The following is a 21,076-nucleotide window of genomic DNA, read 5'->3' on the forward strand; positions in this document are numbered from 1 at the left end:
TTAGTCAGGCGTTGGCGATGCATTAAAAGAATTAAAATTGGTTGTAACAAAGTTAAAAGAAAAACAACACAATTTTAGTCGGTTACTTATTTAAAGGTCGCATGATATTCTTGTTATTTAGCAAATTGAAACAAATTTTCCGGTTTGGATTTTCAGAGAGGACCGTAGAACTGTTGATGTTTGTGAATCAAGAACTAAAGTTATTATTTCTGCAACTATCGGTAGATTTAATGGTATTTTTTAATGTTCGGTGATTTGATAATGCGATCTTCCAAATGCATGGATTTGGTACAATAGTCATCCCTCTAGCCGTGCATGATCTATTTGACTTGAAACAACTAGTAGTTTTACCTTTTTTTTATCTTTCTATTGTCAACTATTTGAAACATAAATGTTTCCATTTTTTCCTTCTTATTATGGAAAAGAAATTTTCCGAACAAGAAATGACTTCAAAGTTTCATTTAGTTCTATGAAATGACATCAAATCTAATATAATGATGACTTCTTCAAAGTTCCATTTAGTTCTATGATAATCAACTTTTTTTTTTTTAAATGTTTTTCTAAAGGAAATGGATCGTGAGGAAGTAATCAACTTTTCACTATGACAATGTAACCTCCAACAGAGAGAATTTGTGCAATTTTCCTTTGAGTTTTGGTATAATCAATTTCAATTATCCTAATGCATCACTAACACCGGAATAAGAGTCGTCAATTTCGAATTGATTCGAGAAACTAAAATCTTGAATTAGTAGAAATAGTGAACGACACTAACATGTGGAGTTCAATTGAACGATGACGCATGAAGTCATCGGAGATGGCGGTCACAAGTAAACCGGTGGACAATGGTCTTTCCATGGCCGAAGATAGACGATATAAACAGTTGTGAGTTTGATCTGATTCAAGGCTTTCCAAGAATTAAAAGAAGCACAGATAATATTGTTCATTTAATTCTTTTTTACAATTATAATGATTTTAAATTACAAAATAAGATTATAAAATGTTTGAAAATATTAAAAAAATAAGATTTGGACAGAAATTTTAAAAAATTATGAAAAATATATATGATATTAAAAAATATATATGATATTTCAAAATTAAACCCAACAAATACAATATTTTGTTGTTTAGTAATAACATATATAAAATTCTTCCTTTTATAAAAAAAAAACAAACAAAGATATCATAAACGCAAATTTAAATATATAATTGCCAAACACCCCTTAATGGGTAAAATCACCGTTAACGGAGGCATCCATGATCCATGGGATGGTGGTGGTAATGGCGGTATAATCGTATAATTGGAAGAGATGACGGGTTATGTAGATGCTACTAGTTATACACCTTATTTCGCAGATGCCCAACTTTTCTCTAAGACCCTTCTAACCCTAACCCTAACTGTAACCCTATCTCTCTCGTTCGACGTCCGTTGTCTTCTGCTTTCAAGGTAATCAATCAAGCTCCACGATGTCCGCTGCACTCTTGTTGATTCTATAGAATCTATTAGAATTGGGCTTTTTTCGATCTTATCTTTTTTCCCATATCGTACGAATTACTGTGCAATTTTTTTGTGTATCTTCATAATTTACCAAACTCCTTTGTCCTAGTAAGTAGTAACGATTGATGAGTGAAAAAGGCCAGGCGTAATGCTATTAGCTGTATGATTATTGATATCTTTCACACCTTTTGCTCATGAATTAATATTGCTCGTGTAACTTTGGGGTGTGCCTGCAGTTGGAATCCGTTAAGCGTTTGCTATTACCATGGAAAGTTCTGGAGGTTTTAGCTTCAATGATATGAATCAAACCATGAGGAAGAAAAGGAGTGATCGACGCCCTCGGAATGATATTCAACCAGAGAATAACAACTCACCGTTGTCATCTTCTCCACCTTCAAACAATGGAAGCAAACGACCAAGCGATGATAGTGGTGGTCACGACACTAGTTATCACAGGAAGATACTTAATCTGAACCAGTGCAATTCAAGGGCTTCATACACCAATTCTGAACTTGAAACGCAGACCAGTAGTGATGATAAGGACACTGGGGTGGATACTAGTGAAGTTTTTGCATCAAACTATAAAGACACAAAGTTTGATGATGGACATAATTCCGGATCATTGGATGTGGATTCAGATGCAAAGGGAGTTGATAATGTAGTGAAGAAAGTAAAGCTTAAGGTTGGGGGTGTCATACGAACTATACATGCAAAGCCTTCTAGTTTGAAGCCTCCACATCGCCCAAAGCAGAAACAGAATTCTCAGGTATTATGCTACAGCTTCTAATATATTCATGTGTCTTAACTATAGAATTATCACATATTCCTGTTCAATGTTGCATTTATATGTGTATGTGTGTATGTGTTCGTGTGTGTTTCTGTTTTCTAGAATCCTAAGGACATGTTTGGCTAACCATATTTCGTGGGATTTGGTTGGTGTTGGAATTCAATTCCATTCCAATCCTTCATTTGGTTACAAATGATTATGGAATTGAATTCCAAGATGGAATTGGACTTTACTTCGATAAGCTTATGGACTTCAATTCAATCTTTCCCTGTTCCTATATCACTGCTACTTATATATTATCAGTTCATTCCATGAAACCTCACTCTTCAAGAATCGGATAAATTGGGAATATTTAGACATTTAGTCCACAAGTTCTCTTTTCAACACACACTATGTTATCCTAACACATTAACTTGGATTATTTTATGAAAACAGGAAAATCCAAATCCTCAAGATACAGGCAGTGGGTTACGAGGGATTCCATGGAAGGATTTCTCTAGAAGTGGTTTTTCTGTTGGAAAAACCTCTTCATCAAAACGCCCATCAACAGAAGAAAGCATATCTAAAAACCACAATTCAGTTAACAACACAAAACGTGTGTCCAAAAAGCGCGTATTAGATGATACCAATGATGAAGATGATGATGATGCTGAGTTGCGTTACCTTGCAAAGATGAAGCTGAAATCCACAAAAGTTAATGAAGAAGATGAAGGTGGAAGCAAGAAGCATAGAAAGATTTCAAGTGTTCTTAAAATGGAAAGTCTTGGGTCATCAAAAGTAGAAAAAGAAAAGAAAAAGCTGAAATCTGAAGATACTGATTACACAGGGGAAGAACGTGCGTCTGCTGGTGAAGACTCTGGTAGAGAAATGACTGTCACCACTCGCCGGAAAGCCCTTCAATCCGGCAGAGATGTCTCCGGCGACTTTGCCGCCAGTGTGGTTGAGTTCCCCAATGGTTTACCGCCTGCACCACCTAGAAGTAAGCATAGATTCTTTTTTTTTTCTTTTTTTTTTAACTGAGACCAATGTCAATAGCAAATTTTTATCCCATCCAAAATGACGTGAATGCCCTTATTGGTATGCATTGGACTGGGACTGATGTCAATTGGACAAAAGTTGTAATTTTTTCTCCCACTCAAAAAGGGGAGACAAGGACGCCCGTTTGATCTTTCGTCTTTGCAAAAGACGTAAATGCCCTTCTTATCCTCTTTATGGAAAATAGCCTTGGATAGCTTGTCCTGTCCTTTTCTTGTCCGCTTCTGTCCCGTGTAACAACACGGGACAAGACTGGATTTGGACTGGACAAACATTTTGAGGATGAGAAGGGCATTTATGTCTTTTGCAAAGTGAAAGATCAAGAACAAGCCACTTTTTTGAGTCAGAGAAAAAATATCACTTTTTGTCTAATTGACACGAGTCCTGGTCCCAATACAATGCACACTAAACACAATACAATGTAACAAGTTCTATTTCATGGGATATTCGGTTATTAATGCTTATTTATTTATATTATTGTTATAGAGCAAAAAGAAAAATTATCTGAAGTAGAACATCAACTTAAAAAAGCTGAGGCTGCTCAGCGTAGGAAAATACAGGCTGCAAAGGCAGCACGTGAGTCCGAGGTTTGTCTTTTCTTTATATTATTCACATTTTTATTGTTAAATTAATTTGCTTATTGTTTCTCATCATATTTTGTTTCTCTTTGATTTGTTTATAATTATAACAGGCTGAGGCCATTAGGAAAATATTAGGTCAAGACTCCAGCAGAAAGAAGCGAGAAATGAAACAGAAGCAGAGGCAAGAGGAGTTAGCCCAGGTTGCTGCCTACCATTACTATCTTATACCTGTCTGCATATTATAACATCATTATACTTTTTAAAAAAAAAATCTACCAACTGTAAAGCAATTTTTTTTCTTTTTCTTTTTGTGATTGGAGTTATATTGGTGTAGGAGAGAACTTCAAATTCTGCAACACTCCCATCCAACACTGTTAGATTGATGATTCGTCCCACTGGAACAGTTGTCACATTTTCTGATGATATTGGATTGCCAAACATTTTTGAATCCAGGCCTTGCAGGTATATTATTTACTTTTTATTTCCCATTAAATTCTAGATAAAATGCTGTATGATGTTTAAAATATATTTGAGAAATGGCGAAGCATTTTGAAGGAAAAAGTTAAAGGGAAAACCTTCTTTAACTATTAATCAGATAAAGAAATAGAAGTAGGTTGCTATAATTTTGTAAGTTGAATTATTGCAGTTACCCTCCTCCACGGGAAAAGTGTGCGGGCCCATCTTGTTCAAAGCCATTTAAGTACAGAGATTCAAGGTCAAAACTCCCGTTGTGCAGTCTCCAATGCTACAAGGCAGTACAAGGGGCTGTTTATTGATTAGTAATATTTCAAACAAGTTCAATAGAAACTTTTTGTGGAATAATCATTGATATATGACCATTAGTCATATTTGCCTATTTTTTTATGATATTAGTCACTTTTTAAAAAAAAAAAATTTAACTGTTTTACAATTTGGGTCCCTGTTTACCCCTACTAGTCTATAGGCCACCGTGGACTTGACCTAGTATCGTTTAGCGATTAGTAGGCCAACTGTGGCAATGAGTCAGGTTGGGTTATTTTCAGGTTGAAAATCTCAACCCAACCCAAGTGTTTAACTAAGAATTCTCAACCGAACCCAATCTATTTATTAAACGGGTTGAAATTGCATCCCAATTAAAAAAAAGGAAAAAATTCAATGATTGTCAAGTTTGAAAAAAAAAAAAACACAACGGCAATTAAAGATAACATAATTAAATATTAATTATTAGATATTGATATTTCATAAATATTAAATAAAATTGAATAACATTCTTAAACATGTTTGAAACAAAATTGAAAATATCAGTTATAATTCAGTCAATTTAATTACATGTGTTAAACATCTTTAACTTATTTAGGGCTTGTTCGATAAAACTAGCTGGTAACGGGTAACTTGTTGCAGATAGTTTTTTGTTAAATGTTACGTGAAGTAGCGTTTTGTTTAAACTAAAAGTTAGAAGCTTGTAGTGCCAAACAAAACTTTCTGTTCAAAACAAAGCGTTTTGTCAAACGTTAGTAGCTAGAAGCTCTCAAACGTTCCGTGCCAAATACGCCTTAATTAAACGGGTTAAAAATATCAAACCAATCGATTAGTAATTGAGTTAGGTTCGTGATGGTTTGACAAGTTAGATATATCTTTGTGAAAGCAATATCGTGATGAGTTCTTAGTTTATATAAATAATAATGATTGTCACTTGTCCAATTCATGTACACTAGGATCGCATTATGTATCATGGACCATAAATGTCATAGTAATTCATAGATAAAGTTGAGTGATCAAATTCTTAATACAAATGTTATTTGAACAACCCAAACTAATAAGATGTTATCTTTATTGAACAAATGAGCAACTCTTCTAAAATTCAAGAATATAAAAGTTATTTAACATTAATATCAATAAATGTTATCTAAATCTTCCCTTTATGAGTAAAATTGTAGCATTTTTGCACAAAATTAATGTTATACAAATTGATCAAAGCAAGAACACAAATAATGAACAAAGAAGCTCATAGTTGTTAACATAAATGGAAAAAAAATATTAAGAGCATGAAATTAAAATAGGAACTAAAGCTCATTAGTTGATAATTCTAATCGGTTGTGCTCAAATTTCAATTCTATGGACCAATTTGTTATATCATAACACAATAAGAGATAATGTGGCGGTCTCATAGAAGACACTCGCACTAAGGTCAAGGGTTTCTTCAAAGTTGTTCAAAAACAATAGAATCTACTAAAACCAATAAGTCTAATGAAAAAGAAGTAAATTATGAAAGTGTTGAAATCAATTCATAATTAGAAAACAAAGAATAAAAGAAAATGGAAACTTACATTTAACCGTAATCTAGCACAGGCAATCCAACTTGCGTGCTTACACATTAAGTAGATTAAAACAGCAAACAACAATCCATGAACACAAACAAAAGTTGAAATTTAAAGAAATTACCTATCGAAAATGATGAGTTTATTAAAAGTAAGAACCTACACGAATGAAAATTAAATTGGTAGATTTTGAATGAAATCAAAGACCCATTTGACAAATTTATCGATAAAAATCACCTCGTTGTTGGTATGACAATGGTTCGGTGAGAATATTAGTATTGTTAGTATGATTCATGTTCACAACCCTTCTTGAATGTGATATAGTTTTGTGGGTTGGGCACTTATAGTACTTATGGTCAGACCCCACGATCCTTCGAACATAGCCATTTCTTTCCATATGTTCTTCTACGCCTCCATGGATCCAACCCTTCAGAAAATCTTATTCATTCCTACCAATCACAAATGTAATAAAAAGCGAAAATTTTAGTGTTGGATTTAAGGCATTTTAACAAACAGTTGGTAGGCATATGGAAAAAACAACTCCAATTTCAATTATATCAAAGATAAAAAGATGGATAGAGACCATTGATCACCATTTCTTATATGAGAAGTGTAATGTATACCTTTTCCTTGAATTTGGAAAAGTGATTTACCTTAAATGCCAATAATAGAACATGCACATAATTAGAGATTTTCATAGCCAAATAAAAAAAATTAAATAGAAGCTTAAACCTGCAATTTATTAGAAACATCAAATGATGACGAAAACCTGAAGGTCGAGGTCTGAGAGGTTAGGTATTCAGTTATCGTGAAGAATATTTATGGAATAAAACTGTAGTGAAGAAAAATAGGGATTTCAATTTTGAATTTCACGATGATTTAACATCAAGACCTATATTATGCGTAAGAAATGTGACAGGAGTTAAGAGATTCAATGAGCAGTAAAACATTTAGGAGAGGGTCTATGAAAATGCTACGTGGAAAAGAGTATAGAAAAGAGACAGGTGACATTAGGAAACTATTCTTTCATTAAGGCTTGAGGGAGTGGCCTCGCCACTCCTCTCGCCAAAACACTCGTTAACCATTTCTACACCACCCCTTAAGAGTTGCTGTAACATCCATAAATTTTACGCCAAATTTAAACTTTTCAACCATAAATAAAAACCAAATAACATTGTTTACAAAATGTTTTCAAATCATTATCCATCAGAGTGTCCCAAAAATCGTAACATAAGGATGAGGAGCGGTACGGTCACGCCTTCACCTTTCCATGATCTCCTGAAGTACCTGAAACAATAAACTGAAAATTGTAAGCCCGAGGGCTTAGTGAGCTACCCCCAAAATACCAATACCACACTGACAATACCATATCAGTAATAATCAATCAATCAACATGCATACTGGGCCATCGGCCTAACTGGACCGCCCTACAGGGCCTACAGTCTATCTGGATCTATCCCGAGCCTTCGGCATGACTGGTCCGCTGCGTGGGCCTACAGTCTCCCCGGACCGCTCATAGGGTGTGTTGGCCTACAACACAAAGCAGGACCGCCTCAACCCAACCAACAAGCAAATACTATATGCGCATAACTGTCATATACTGGCATATATAAACATCAAACATATCTATCACTGGTCATCAATCATAGAATTCTCTCGTAACTAGAGTACCGACCTAGCAGGTCACTAACATACTAATCCCTACGGATCATAAGAGCATAGCATACTGTCTACCCTGATTCCGATCTAACAGATCATAACCACATATAGCATACCATAACAATAACAACTAAAGGGCCGACCTTGGTGTCGTAGACCCTATCGATATAGTGAGGATAACTCACCTCGTAGATGTCGACTTAGAAGGTAAGCTCCAACTCTCGGATCACTTGACATAGGCTCCACCACCTATAGCACAATATGCTCGTAAGTCCTTAACCTTATAAGGTACTCCATAACCCACTAGTCAACCCCTGATCAAAGTCAAAGTCCTCAGTCAAGGTCAACAGTCCATGTTGACCTCGAATCGCCGAGTTCCTTGAAGCACATTCCAACTTGCCGAGTCATTAGGGTGACTCGTCGAGTTCCTTCGATTCCCGAACAACTTTAAGGCCACCCGCCGAGTTCCCTCCTTGCAACTCGACGGATACACACGCATACATATCCAGGAGAAAACTCATCCGACTCGCCGAGTTGTTCTTCAACTCGCCGAGTCTATGGCAATTGTCATCGGACTCGCCGAGTTGTTCATCCAACTCGTCGAGTTCACGGTCATCTTCATGTGACTCGATGAGTCAACCTTGCGACTCGCCGAGTCCATTCAGTCCTTTTTCCATACAGACCTATTTTGAGTCATGCAGCGGCTCCAACTCACAGATCCAAGCTTCTAGGGCATGCTTATCACGTAAAGTTACAAACTTTACGTGCATGCATGGCTTTAAATGCTCCAAATGCCAAATCTAAGCTCTTAATGGGGCTTTATGCCCAAGAGGGACCTCAATCACGACCAAAACTGTAACTTTATGCTTCTAGAATCCGAAGAGGGTCCAGATCTGAAGCTACAACTTCAGATCTAGCCCATAGCTCATCATACCAACTTGATATTCCAAGAAAACCCTAAAACTCAACCAATAGAGGAGATCTTATAAGGAAAATGACGGTTTGGGTACCTCTAGAAGATGATATCTGAGATGAATGTTGATTTCCACACTCTAATTGCTCCGATCTCCTTCTCCTCCAAGTCTTCTCCTTCCAAAAATCCTCTTTTCAAGCTTCAACACATACACAAGGCACACACACACACGAATAAGGGCTCTCAAGGATTCCTTAGAGCTGTAAAGAGGTCCAAGGGAGGCTAAGGTCCCTTTAAATAGGGGTACAAACCCCGGGATTTAGGGTTTCATCTGCCAGCTCCTACTCGTCGAGTCCCAATATGGACTCGTCGAGTAGGTCACTTAACACGCGATCTCACCCCGCTGCTACTCGACGAGTAGGGCAATCAACTCGTCGAGTAGAGCTTAACCCAACACATCTTATTTAAAACAATACCTGAGAATCGGGGCATTACAGTTGCTAGAGGACTCGCTAGTGATGTATCGCTAGGGAGGTAGCGAGAAGAGAGAGAAGGAAATGTTGGTTGTGATTGGCTATAGTTATTTAATTATTTTATTTATTAAAAACAAAACTTAGTAAACTCCTCTTAGTGCCACTCCCTATATTTTTCACCCTATAGATGCTAAGCTTACGTGACAATATCAAAACCTATGTGGCAATAAAAAATCCTACATGACAAGATGTTAGGAATGCTACCACTCTCTTTAGCCTAAGAAGATAGATTTATTAAGAATGTAGATATATATATGAACGTATCAAGGAAGTCATTGCTCCACTGTTTATCATTCTTTTTGGATGAGAATGTAAATTCTAATTTATTTTCAATAATTAGATACTTTTCATTTTTCATTAAAACTAATCTCAAAATAAAGACTCCTTATTTATTTACATAAATTTTCATCGATTAAGCTTTCCATATTGCTTGTAAATTTACAAATTTAATAGATAGTTCTTTTCTTTTTACTTTTAATCAGAGGCGAATTTACATATAACCAAGGTGGGTCACTTGACCTACCTATTTTTTTCATATATATAACAAGTTATGTATTATTACATTTGTGACCTATCTTTGATAAATGTAATGAACCACCTAATATCTTTGACAAGGAAAACACAAAATGCAACTCATATTCTATATTTTAATAAGTCAAATTTTTTAAGGTATAATATAATATGAGTAGCCCACGACAAGTTAAATTAAAAAAAGAAAAAGTAAAAAGGAACAATAATCGTTAATCAGTATTCAGTCTCAATGTTGTTTCCTTCAAAAGCCTCAATTCCCGCTACACAATCGCCGATTACTATCAGGTGCACTACATCACAATTGACGATCAACCGATCAAGTGTGTCGGTTGTCATTTGCCACTTGCCACCGATGACATCTGCCCCTTGTCAGCCCCTCCGCTACAACGTCTAGTAGTCACCCACTCCCCACCCTTTCCCCCTCGGCCTCTTTGTTGGATACAGTTGTAATAACTTAAAAAAATTGATTATACGACCCGATCCATACCCGCAACTAGTATTTTTTGAATTTTTTTTTCCAATTTTTATCGATTTCATTTAAATAGTGAACCATGTGGATATACATTCTAGACTCACCACTGCTTTTAATATTACTTTATTCATTTACTCTACAAAACCGATACCAATACGACCATAGATAAGCTTTGTGATGTTTAGATGTGGCCATCTAGACCAATGAAACAATTCTTGCTGTCATTATTTTATTTTATCTTAAGGGATGCTTGATATGTTATGACCGGTCCAGTGATAAGGTTTTACTGACTCGGTCCACAATCAGAATGTTTGATAAAAGCATTGAGGCCTTTACTCGGTCTGTTTATCCCTTGTTGGGTCCAAAGAAAAAACATAGTTGACCGTGTCATTTTCTTTATTTTTCCCTTCGTGCCCTTTGAGGCTTTGACGCTTTCCTCTCGACCGGCTTGCTTCACCACTCCTCCCCTGTTTCTCCCTCTTCAGCTTTTGTCTCGCCGGAGTTGCCATCGCCGTAGTCTGCAAAATACCCCATCTTTGAAGCCTTGAAATATCGAATGTAGTGCAATAAGCCATCACCGTTAAAATTGTAAATATCCCATCTTTTATTTATCAGTTTATTTGATTTTGATTTCTTATTTCTGATTTTTCTTCGTGATTTCTGATTTTGTTTAGTGACTAGCCGATTATGCTTGTGTTTTTTAACGATCTTGAACAGGGAACGAATTATTATTATTTTTTTTAAGATTTAAGCCGGTTTTGCCCCATTTTAGATGAAAGTGCTTAGGGTATAGCATTTTGTTCCAGTTATAATTTGATGGTTGAAATTGAATGTAAAGTCGATGTGTGAAATGAGGGACCATACTAAAATGAGAATGTAGTTATTGTTTCAAGAAAAAAGTTATGATATAAAGAAAGAGATGGAGTTGAATTCGCATTGTAGTTTAACTAAAGATGAGAGATATTCATAACTGGGACCTCATATCAAGGAATGTAAATGTTTTAAGCTCAAAACTCTGATTTAGAAATTACATACTTGTGTTGTGGGAATTTTTGGTATCAAAATTTGCATTTGTTAGTTTGATTAGGTGTAAGACACATGTATTATATGAGTTAATTAAAAAAATTAAATATAAATATCTAAATATTTAAGAACTTTAAGTTTATAAGAAAATAAGAAAAAATAATGAATTATTAAAATTGATTTTTTTATCTTTTAAATTTAAATAAATAAACATAAATAATCTAATTAGCTTTAATTTGAGAATTTTGAAATACGAAGGTAAGTCCATTAATAAAATTGATATTCATTTATTACTATATTTATTGTAATTATTACATTAAAGTATTATGTAAAATTTATTAAAATAGAAAAACCCATAAAATGACATGTGGAAAAGAAATTAATTCTAAATAACCACAAAATGACATTTGACAAATTGATTGAGAGTATGACATGTGGTAAAAAAAACCTTCATTTATTAGAGCGGAAGATTAAAAAATCGAAATACTGCTTAAAGGTTCAATTTGTTTTAAAGCCATTTGCCTCTCATTCGGTTTATTATTTGATTGAATTATAAGATAAAGGTGTTTGACTTGGTATACTATTTATAGGAAAATTCTTAATAACAATCATAAAAAAATGTTATCAGAGGGTAATATAGTTATTTTGTACTATTAGTCCGATGCAAAATCAAACAACAAATTTCAGTCAGAAGTTTACTCAGTCAAATTTTCTAACCCAGTTAGAAACTATCAAACGACTCCTTAGTCGAGTTTTGTTAAACCTTTTGGTTTATATATATATGGCGATATGCTTAACACCAAAAAACATATCAGAAAAGCTAGATGCTCTAAAATAGGGATGTAACCGCCATACCAAAACCAAAATAACAGAAGACCGAGTAAGAAGTAAAATGAGAACCAAGAATCAGACTGAATACCACTAATTGGTTCCGATTTAGTTCTATTAGAAAGCGTGCTACCTAAAAATGTGTACGAAACTAAACCATAATTGAAATAACCAAAAACCAAAAATAATGGATTGAGAGAACCAGAACCATATGGAATACCAACCATATGGAATACCACTAATCGGTTCCATAGCAGCCCTACATAAATGATAAATCAATGTATGTGAAAATGGATGTGTAAGAAACCAAACAAAAGGGATGAAAGTGTATACAATGAAAGAAGAGGGATGAAAATACACATTCTTCTGTAGCTGTTAAACTTAAACCCCTTTCTTTGACACCCGAAGAAAACTTGACGCCAGAAACATCGAGAAGAAAAGCACCCAGCTATACTGATCAGACTCTCTTTCTCTCTCTCGCCAAGCCATGGCTAGGGTTCCAAGCAAGCACGATCGAGATAATCCCCTGGTAATCAGTTTCTGTTTCCATTTTCTTTCTTCTTCGTCCGCTCTACTTGCAGTGTGCACTGAATTGAAAATTAGGATCGATTATTCGTAAACTTCCAACTTCCGTGCGATTCACCTGTAAGAGAGGATTTTATTGCGTTTTTGTGACACTCGTACGTGGCTATGGAGCGGTTAACTGGAAAAAGTCAGCTATGAGTTGAAACAATGCTCAACTTTTCTTGTTTTTCTTTAGTCCATTTTGATCCTTATTCTGTCGGATTGATGGTAACTTTCCTTCAGTTCAAACGATAAGATATGACGCGTTAGAATGCGGGATATATTAGGCTCATATTTCATAGACAGATAGTCTAAAACTTCCACTGAGCTTTATACCTAATAGAACACACGCATACACACACGGAGGACTTACATTTGATACTTCTTGTACACTTCCCAATGCTTCTTGTTTAGTTTGGCTGTTTGAAGTCTCCACAAGCTTTGAATCTTAGTTACTTGTATACTGTTGTCAGGCTGTTTAGAATCCCGCAGTCACACAGTTCTTCAACATCTATAATGTTTGTAATTTGAATAGCTTGGTTGTTCTACCAGGATTTCGAGGGATTTTTGAATAACTTGCAGGATTGGGAACTTTCACTCAAGGATAAAGACAAGAAGCTGAAATCACAATCTGATGTGGAAAAGATGGTAACTTAGCACACTTTCATAATCTCATCTCTTTGTTGATTTTTCATTCACCTTATTTTTTGATCTATTACTAGGAACCTTTAAATCTGAAAAATGCTTTTGGTAATTCATCCAATCTTGGAACTAATGGAAGATCACGTGAATCAAAACAGCCTGGAAGTGGAAGTTTAAAGGTAAGTGGATTAAATAGTCATTGTAAAACATGTATGCAACTAGTTTACATAAATGATGTATTTGAACAGGGTTAAATTAAATGCAAGCAATAGCAACAAACTTTTATTTATTTGTTTTATTATAGCATGTTCTTTTCATTTTCTTCCTATTAGAACATTGTACTTTGAAAATTCTACCCAGTTATTGCATTTAATAAACAAATAACTGAAAGTATATTGCTATTTATTGTATTAAGCTCTATTTGATCATCTCATACTGACTTGATTTACATCTCAGAAGATTGGAGTGGATAAAAGACAAATGGGTAAATCAACATCTGTAAATAATCCAAGTACTGCAAGAGGAGAAGATTACCTTAAAAAATATGAAGATGTTAGCAGTATATCAAGTGGCTTTATAAAAGATGACAGTTCCATAGATGCTAATTCAGAGAAAGAATTGGTATGGATTGTGGTTTTAGAAATTTATATTATTGGTCCCTGAACTATTCACCAACTACAATTCCAGTCCTTCTATCTCTAGTGAAAAATGTAGCAATTATCACTCTCACAAACATATATGTGAGAGTGAGACTACTTGTTTCTGGACCTGTTACAAAATGGGAATCAAAGGACTGAAACTGCAACTAGCAGAATAGTCTAGGGGTGGTTTTTGCAAATTGTAATATACTCTTATTCCTTTTTTACAGGGTAATGAGTATTTCAAGCAAAGAAAATATAAAGAAGCAATAGACTGCTATTCTAGAAGTCTTGCATTATCACCAACTGCAGTAGCTTATGCAAACAGAGCAATGGCTTATCTTAAACTCAAAAGGCAACCTTTTTTTTTTTTTTTTTTTATGTGTTTACTTCTTATTTTTTTAATATACTATTTTTATATTTGTCTCCTTAATTTTCAATCTCATTAGATTCCAGGAAGCTGAGGTGGATTGTACAGAAGCCTTAAATCTAGATGATCGATATATTAAAGCATACTCAAGGCGTTCAACTGCTAGAAAAGAACTTGGTAAATATAAAGATTCAAAAGAAGGTATATATATATTTTCCTAAAATTTTACATATATAACCTTTCAAATGTCCAGTTATATTGATTTTTGCTAATTACAGATGCAGATTTTGCTTTGAGATTGGAGCCAAATAATCAAGAGATTAAAAAGCAGTATGCAGATGCAAAATCTTTGTATGATAAGGTATGTAATATTTTAAATCCCCTCCTTAAACCCTAAACCCTAAACCCTAAATATATTTTGTTTACATTTTTAGGAGCTTCTTAAGAAGGTATCTGCAACAGTGAAAGCATCAACAGAAGGGTTGCAAAAAGACGAAAAGTCAAACAATGGTCAACAATATACCCCGAAAATTTCTGAAACAACAAGAGTATCTTCAACTAAAACAGAGAACATTACGGTAATGTGGAATAAGATGCATATTATTCTGAGGTTTTTTTTTTTTTAGAGAAATGTTGGAAAAGCCCTTATATTTTAGATGTTTTTAAAGAAAAAGCCATTGTAATTTTTTTTTCTTTCTAAAAAAGTCATTTGAAAATTTTCAAGTTCTCCATGAAACCCATTGTATTAGTTTAAAGCTTTTATCATTAGGATGAGTAATATAAAAATGAAAAATTCCTATATTTTTAACATCTTTATGAAAAAGCCCATTAAAAGGTGAAATATTTACAATTCTTAAGTGGCTTTCATGAAATATTTATAATTTTCGAATGGCAAAAAAATCCAAATTATGATGTTTTATAAACCATGTCATTGTCAGATAAACCATAATATTGGGAAGAAAATTATAAAAGAATCAGTCCAACAGCTTGCTGCTAGAGCAGCTTCTCTTGCCACGACTGAAGCTGCAAAGACCATTTTGCCCCCGACTTCCGCCTATCAGTTTGAGGTTTCATGGCGGGGATTCTCCGGTGATCGTACCCTTCAGTTTCGCCTCTTACAGGTATAAAATCTATTTTTCAAAAAAAAAAAAAATCAGAAGTTGAAAAAACTCTGTTTTTTTACTTGTTCATGTAGGCCACAGATCCTGTTGCATTACCGATGATATTTAAAAATGCCATGTCAGCGCCACTCTTAATTGATATCATTCGGTGCATTGCCACCTTTTTCAGGCAAGTAACTGATTTATTTGTGTTACTAATAAAAGATAAATTTATATTCTTTTTATTTATTTAATTTATACTTTGTGACAGTGATGAAGTTGATCTAGCTGTCAAATATTTAGAAAATCTGCCAAAGGTCTCCAGATTTAATATGATCATCATGTGCCTTTCACCTGCAGACAAATCTGGTATGTTTTATATAAATTTTCTTATTTACCCTTTTTGTCGCCCCATTTGAGTAATCAGGAAAAAGGACAATTAGATGCCTTTTTGAAAACAAATATATAGAAGTTTTTTTTATTATAGATGAAAGAAAATTACCCTTTTTAATATTTTAGCATTATATAAGGGCAGGGTGCCCTGTGCCCTTTTTGGTCATTTTGATATATTCTAGTAATAATGACTTTGTTTATGGTGGATAGATCTTGAAAGAATTTGGGATGAAGTATTTTGTAACAAGGAAGTTGTACTTGAGATCCTTCAACAGCTACGCCCGAGATACTGTCTTATTAAACAATAATTGCTATAAATTAATTAATGTTGAATTTTAATGTACATGGATGTTTTTTTTTTTTTTTTTGATATCATGTTTAGGTTAATTCTTCTTTTTTACTTTGAAGATTTCTTTGTTTTTGGTTAATATAGAATGTTTTCATTTAAACCTTTCAATCAAGGAACATCAAGTCCAAATATGACACCATTAACAAGCCTACAAGTACAAGCTACGACAATTTGATGAAATTTTAATTTGTGGCCCAGTAATAAAAAATGTTTAATTTCATTGGACATATAAATTGTATATTTGGATGTTTGAGAAAAACAAATCCAAAGTCGTAATCCAGTTATACTGTTATTGGAGAAATACTAGACGATTGATTTTGAATATCATGTGTTCAAAACATTATCTTCAAAATTGCATTTCTGCACCTTTTGAATTAGTTCCACCATATAAATCTAGAATATTATTCCTACTTAAACATTGATTTTAAAATCATACGTAACTACAACTTCATTATTGTTTTGTAAAGTTTGTTATTTTGAGTCTACGCTTTCATAAAATTAAGCCTCGTGTGAATTGTCTAGCATGACAAACAACGTGCTTACGTGTTCTACTTTGTTTTAAGCCCCACTGTGTTTACCATTTTGTCAATTAATAAGTCGATTTTATAACTACACCTTAACTTTGTTTTATTTAAAAATTATCATTTTCATACAAACACTGATGTAGTTATATAAACTTATAATCCTATTGGAATCTACAAAGGGTAACCACGTAATTAATTGGTTAATTAATAAGTTCATTTTTAGAAAACAGGTTTACTTGCACCATTCTTCTTCTCTAATAAATCTATGTACTTGATCATTAATTTCAAAATTAGTTTTAACTAAATATTCGTTGTTTTTACACCACACATTATTATATACATGTGGCGTGTGGGTAGTTTGAAAACAAAGAAAGGGACCTTTTATGAATCGAGACCAAGATGACATTGTTACTCGGATACAAGCGAATTCATAGAGCAAACTACGTGTAACTCGATGCGCGACTCATTGACTTGTATATCTTTGAGTTTCAGAAATTATTGTTACTACCCTTAACTTTTTAAAGTTTTGAGTCCGACCCACTTTCAATCAGTTAAACAATTTGATTTCTAGACAGGACTTTATAGTATGCACTTTAGGTCCAATTTTTCTTACTTAAACTTCCAAAATTCATAGAACTGCCTTTTTATTCTTAAAATATGATTTTATTACCGAGTTTTATGAATAAACGTTTTTGCCCAAGGGTTTGAGATGTGATATTTTAGTAAGGGTTAACCCATAAGGCCACAACATGGGGAATGTATACATTGGAGATTGGCCATGAAGAGTTTTTAATCATCAAAATATAATATATTGTGGCCATGGTTTTGAATCTTAGTGACATTTTAACTAGTATTTTGTATTGGTGATTTAAGTTTGTAGTTTGTAGTTTCTTTTTCAATTTGATTTTTTTCTATGCACAACATCTTAATCCATTATCCACGAGTGGCAGATCCAAAACGAGAGACGACTCAATCAGTTTGGGGCTCTAAAAAAAATGAGACCCTTTGACATTTACTATACTTAACGTTACAAAGCATCATTTTTGTCCAAGATAGGGACCATCAATAATAAACTAAAAAGTTTTTAAGTGGAAGAGTTAAATTTATTTATTTATTTATGATGTATATGTTCTTTGTAAATCACCAAGACAAATACAAATGGACAAAGAGAATACTGGAAGCAATGGATTAATGGAAATATTTGTTGCTTGACACCCTTGACTCGTTGACTTTTTCATTGACTTCATTCCAACCCAAATTTGGAAATTCCAAACACAAAATCCTTACAAAATTATTCAAGACTTGACAATTGAAAATATGTATTCTATAATCAATGAATAAATTGAAAATAATTAACCTTAATCGGCTAACCCTAATAGATAATGAAAAATTGGAAAATATGCGAACACTTACCATTTGGCGTTGAGGATTTGGACAATTAAGAATTGAGTCAGAAGAATAGAAGATAAATGCGGTGTTTCAGTTTTCAAGATCGCACTGACGTGCCGCATACGTTTCATCTTCAAGAATCAAGATCGCTCACTATGATATGACCTAACGATTAATTAGTAATGGACTAATTGAGTTTTAATATATATATATATATATATATATATATATATATATATATATATATATATATATATATATATATATATATATTAATATTAGATTAAGTTTGGAGAATATAAGACCCTTTATAATTTGAGGCCTTAAACCCTAGCTTAGAAAAATATAAGGTTGTGCTGCCCTTGCTAGAACGAAACCTAACCGGGGTCTATTATATATAAAAAATATATAAAAGCATAACGTTTTTAAAATTTAAAGTATTTTTGAGTTTTTTTCGATAAAAAATGTCAATACATGAGGGTTATTTTCTGTAAAAGTAGATGTCAATGAGGGTATTTTTTTTAGTAAATAAGATGTTTTAGAGGTCTTTAGTAATAAATAGGGTGAGGTCCACTTCCAAGTAGGATCCATGCACCCCACTTAAATGAGCTGTCTCCGCCATTGCCTACAAACCAAAATTCGACATACCGATTTCCATCATAATACTAATGGATATTTGTGTCTTCAGAAATGACCCACTTTTATTATACAACATAGGTGTATACATACTAAAATACATTACCAAAAAAACAACATTTGTATTAGGTGCATACATGCTGTGAAAAAACACTACCACAAAATACGACACTTTTATTACACAACATAGGTGCATACATACTATGAAAATACACTACAACAAAATACAACACTTTTATTATACAACATAGGTGCATAAATACGATGAAAATACATTACCACATAATACAAACATCTTCCTATCTAATAATCGAAACCTTCATGTCCTACGTGTCAAATTTTTAACCCCCTTTCACACAAACTGAAATACCAAAAATGCCCCTCTTTTAATGTAAAGTGACTGTGCAGTAATGTCGCCTAAATTTTGGAAACTAATATTAGTTCAAACTTTACATATTACCCCTCCCACTAAATAGATATATTTCAGCTTGCCATATATCACATTTTTTTTGCACAATTTTAATTCTACTGTTTCCTTTATTTACCAAACTTTATATTTTACCACTTCCGGCTAAAATAACATATTTTTATGCCTAATTTCTTTTCTCACGCATAGACATAAAAAAAATACAAAAACAAACATATCAATTTCATTTGTTAGATAATCACACAGAAACTCAGTAGCTTTCAATGGTTTTGATCAAAGATAATTTAAAAAATCAATCACAATTTATTAAATCAATCACATGCATCATCTGTAGTATAGACATTATGTCACTCTACATAAATAATGCAAGTCTTTGGAGCAAATATATTGGGATATTAAATATTAATCATAAGAATTCGGTTTGGTCAAAAGACAAACCCAATTTTTTAATAAAAGAGGGCAATCATCTAAAATGAATTGTTTCACCATGTTTGTATTTGTTTCACGCACATGGATTTGTTCACCATTGATTAAAAAGATTAAAAGGAATTATCGGTCATAAGAGTTTGACATTAATCAAAATCATGATCGACGATTCATAAAATTGATTCTGAAAACTGAATTGGGTTTTAAAACTCATCAGAAAAACATACATTACTCAGTACTCATGTATAGCAGAAAAGGACAAGAATGAGACTCAGGGTGAACAACCATATGCTAATCAGTAACAAAAAGAATCGAAAATCGCAAACCACTCATGGGAAGAATAGTAACGATGGTGGATGAATGAACCAGCGGCGATGGGCAAGCGACGACGGTGGTGGAGGACGAAGCGACGATGTCGGTGGTTTATTAGGCAACAATTGTCCATAAAACCTTTTGAAATCAATGTAACAACTTCTCCACTTGGCATTTGTTTTGTTTACATTGATCTCAAGTTTTTCTGGTACCTACAATTTGGTTCCATGTGGAGAGTTCATTGCTATTTCTGGCATCTAATCCTAATAAAATCGGGCTAAATGCAATGAATATTATATTTTTGTTTCATATACTTTTTTCCTAACAAGGAAGTTATTAACCACAAATCACTAAAGGTGCAAATGATCTTTATGAAAGTAAACTTTGGTTTAATCGAAGGAAAATAGGCTTTTCGATTGATAGAATCCATTTTGTTTTTGCTTATTTAGTAAGATAAAATTCAAAAATATCAAATTAGAAATTTTTATGTAACTCATTTCTTATTTAATTTTCTTTTTAATTTGTAGAACCATATAGTACACAAGATATTATAACAAAATGTAAAATTTTATTTTATTTTTACCCGTGGTTCCCACGGGTTGTAACCTAGTTTTTATTATACAACATTGGTGCATACATACAATATAATGAATAACAAATACAATACTTTTATTATACAACATATGTGCATACATACCATAAATATACATTACCACAAAATACAACATAGGTGCATGCATACCATGGAAGTTCCAAAAAATACATAATATATTGTGAAAATACAATAAAAGACAACACTTGTAAACTCATCGTATATAATAACTGAAGTTTTGATAAAGTTCAAGGGACCATTTAAGTAATTTTCCAACTGCTTTTTTGTTTTTGCATAAGACCCGCCAACTAAACCAACCGTCTTCCTCAATCTAATCCTACATACACTCTCTGTTACCCTACCAGGTCATCATCAAAGGTGCTCCCTTGGCCCATATCAACTTGCTAATTTCGATCACCCATATTATAATCATTTGCTTTTTGTTCTATCTATTTTGATCGTATTGTATTTCTGTTTTTTCGTTCAATTAACCTAGGGTTCCTTAATCTACCTTTGCATTCCTCCCGCGTCTTGTTCTAACAGGTAAGATTTCTTATTTC

General features: G+C 33.4%; 2 protein-coding genes across 3 annotated transcripts; both read left to right on the forward strand.

Moving 5' to 3' along the window:
- The first annotated feature begins 1,209 nt into the window (after nucleotides 1-1,209).
- LOC111883964 (chromatin-remodeling ATPase INO80) lies at nucleotides 1,210-4,754 on the forward strand. Its single transcript, XM_023880290.3, has 7 exons — nucleotides 1,210-1,444; nucleotides 1,732-2,261; nucleotides 2,718-3,261; nucleotides 3,804-3,904; nucleotides 4,009-4,098; nucleotides 4,233-4,360; nucleotides 4,545-4,754. The coding sequence occupies exons 2-7, from the start codon at nucleotides 1,761-1,763 to the stop codon at nucleotides 4,672-4,674; spliced, it is 1,494 nt and encodes a 497-aa protein (XP_023736058.1). The 5' UTR covers nucleotides 1,210-1,444; nucleotides 1,732-1,760; the 3' UTR covers nucleotides 4,675-4,754.
- A 7,772-nt stretch (nucleotides 4,755-12,526) lies between these two features.
- LOC111883976 (uncharacterized) lies at nucleotides 12,527-16,318 on the forward strand. 2 transcript variants are annotated; one of them, XM_023880305.3, is made up of 12 exons: nucleotides 12,527-12,683; nucleotides 13,271-13,366; nucleotides 13,441-13,539; nucleotides 13,817-13,981; nucleotides 14,229-14,353; nucleotides 14,448-14,569; nucleotides 14,647-14,729; nucleotides 14,803-14,946; nucleotides 15,307-15,489; nucleotides 15,564-15,658; nucleotides 15,740-15,837; nucleotides 16,072-16,318. In XM_023880305.3, the coding sequence occupies exons 1-12, from the start codon at nucleotides 12,642-12,644 to the stop codon at nucleotides 16,167-16,169; spliced, it is 1,350 nt and encodes a 449-aa protein (XP_023736073.1). In that variant the 5' UTR covers nucleotides 12,527-12,641; the 3' UTR covers nucleotides 16,170-16,318. The 2 variants fall into 2 exon arrangements, with proteins under 2 accessions (XP_023736073.1, XP_023736074.1); XM_023880306.3 differs by having other exon boundaries at nucleotides 13,820-13,981.
- Nucleotides 16,319-21,076: the final 4,758 nt, after the last annotated feature.

This window comes from Lactuca sativa, chromosome 9 (genome assembly GCF_002870075.4).
Source record: "Lactuca sativa cultivar Salinas chromosome 9, Lsat_Salinas_v11, whole genome shotgun sequence".
In the NCBI taxonomy this organism is placed as follows: Eukaryota; Viridiplantae; Streptophyta; class Magnoliopsida; order Asterales; family Asteraceae; genus Lactuca; species Lactuca sativa.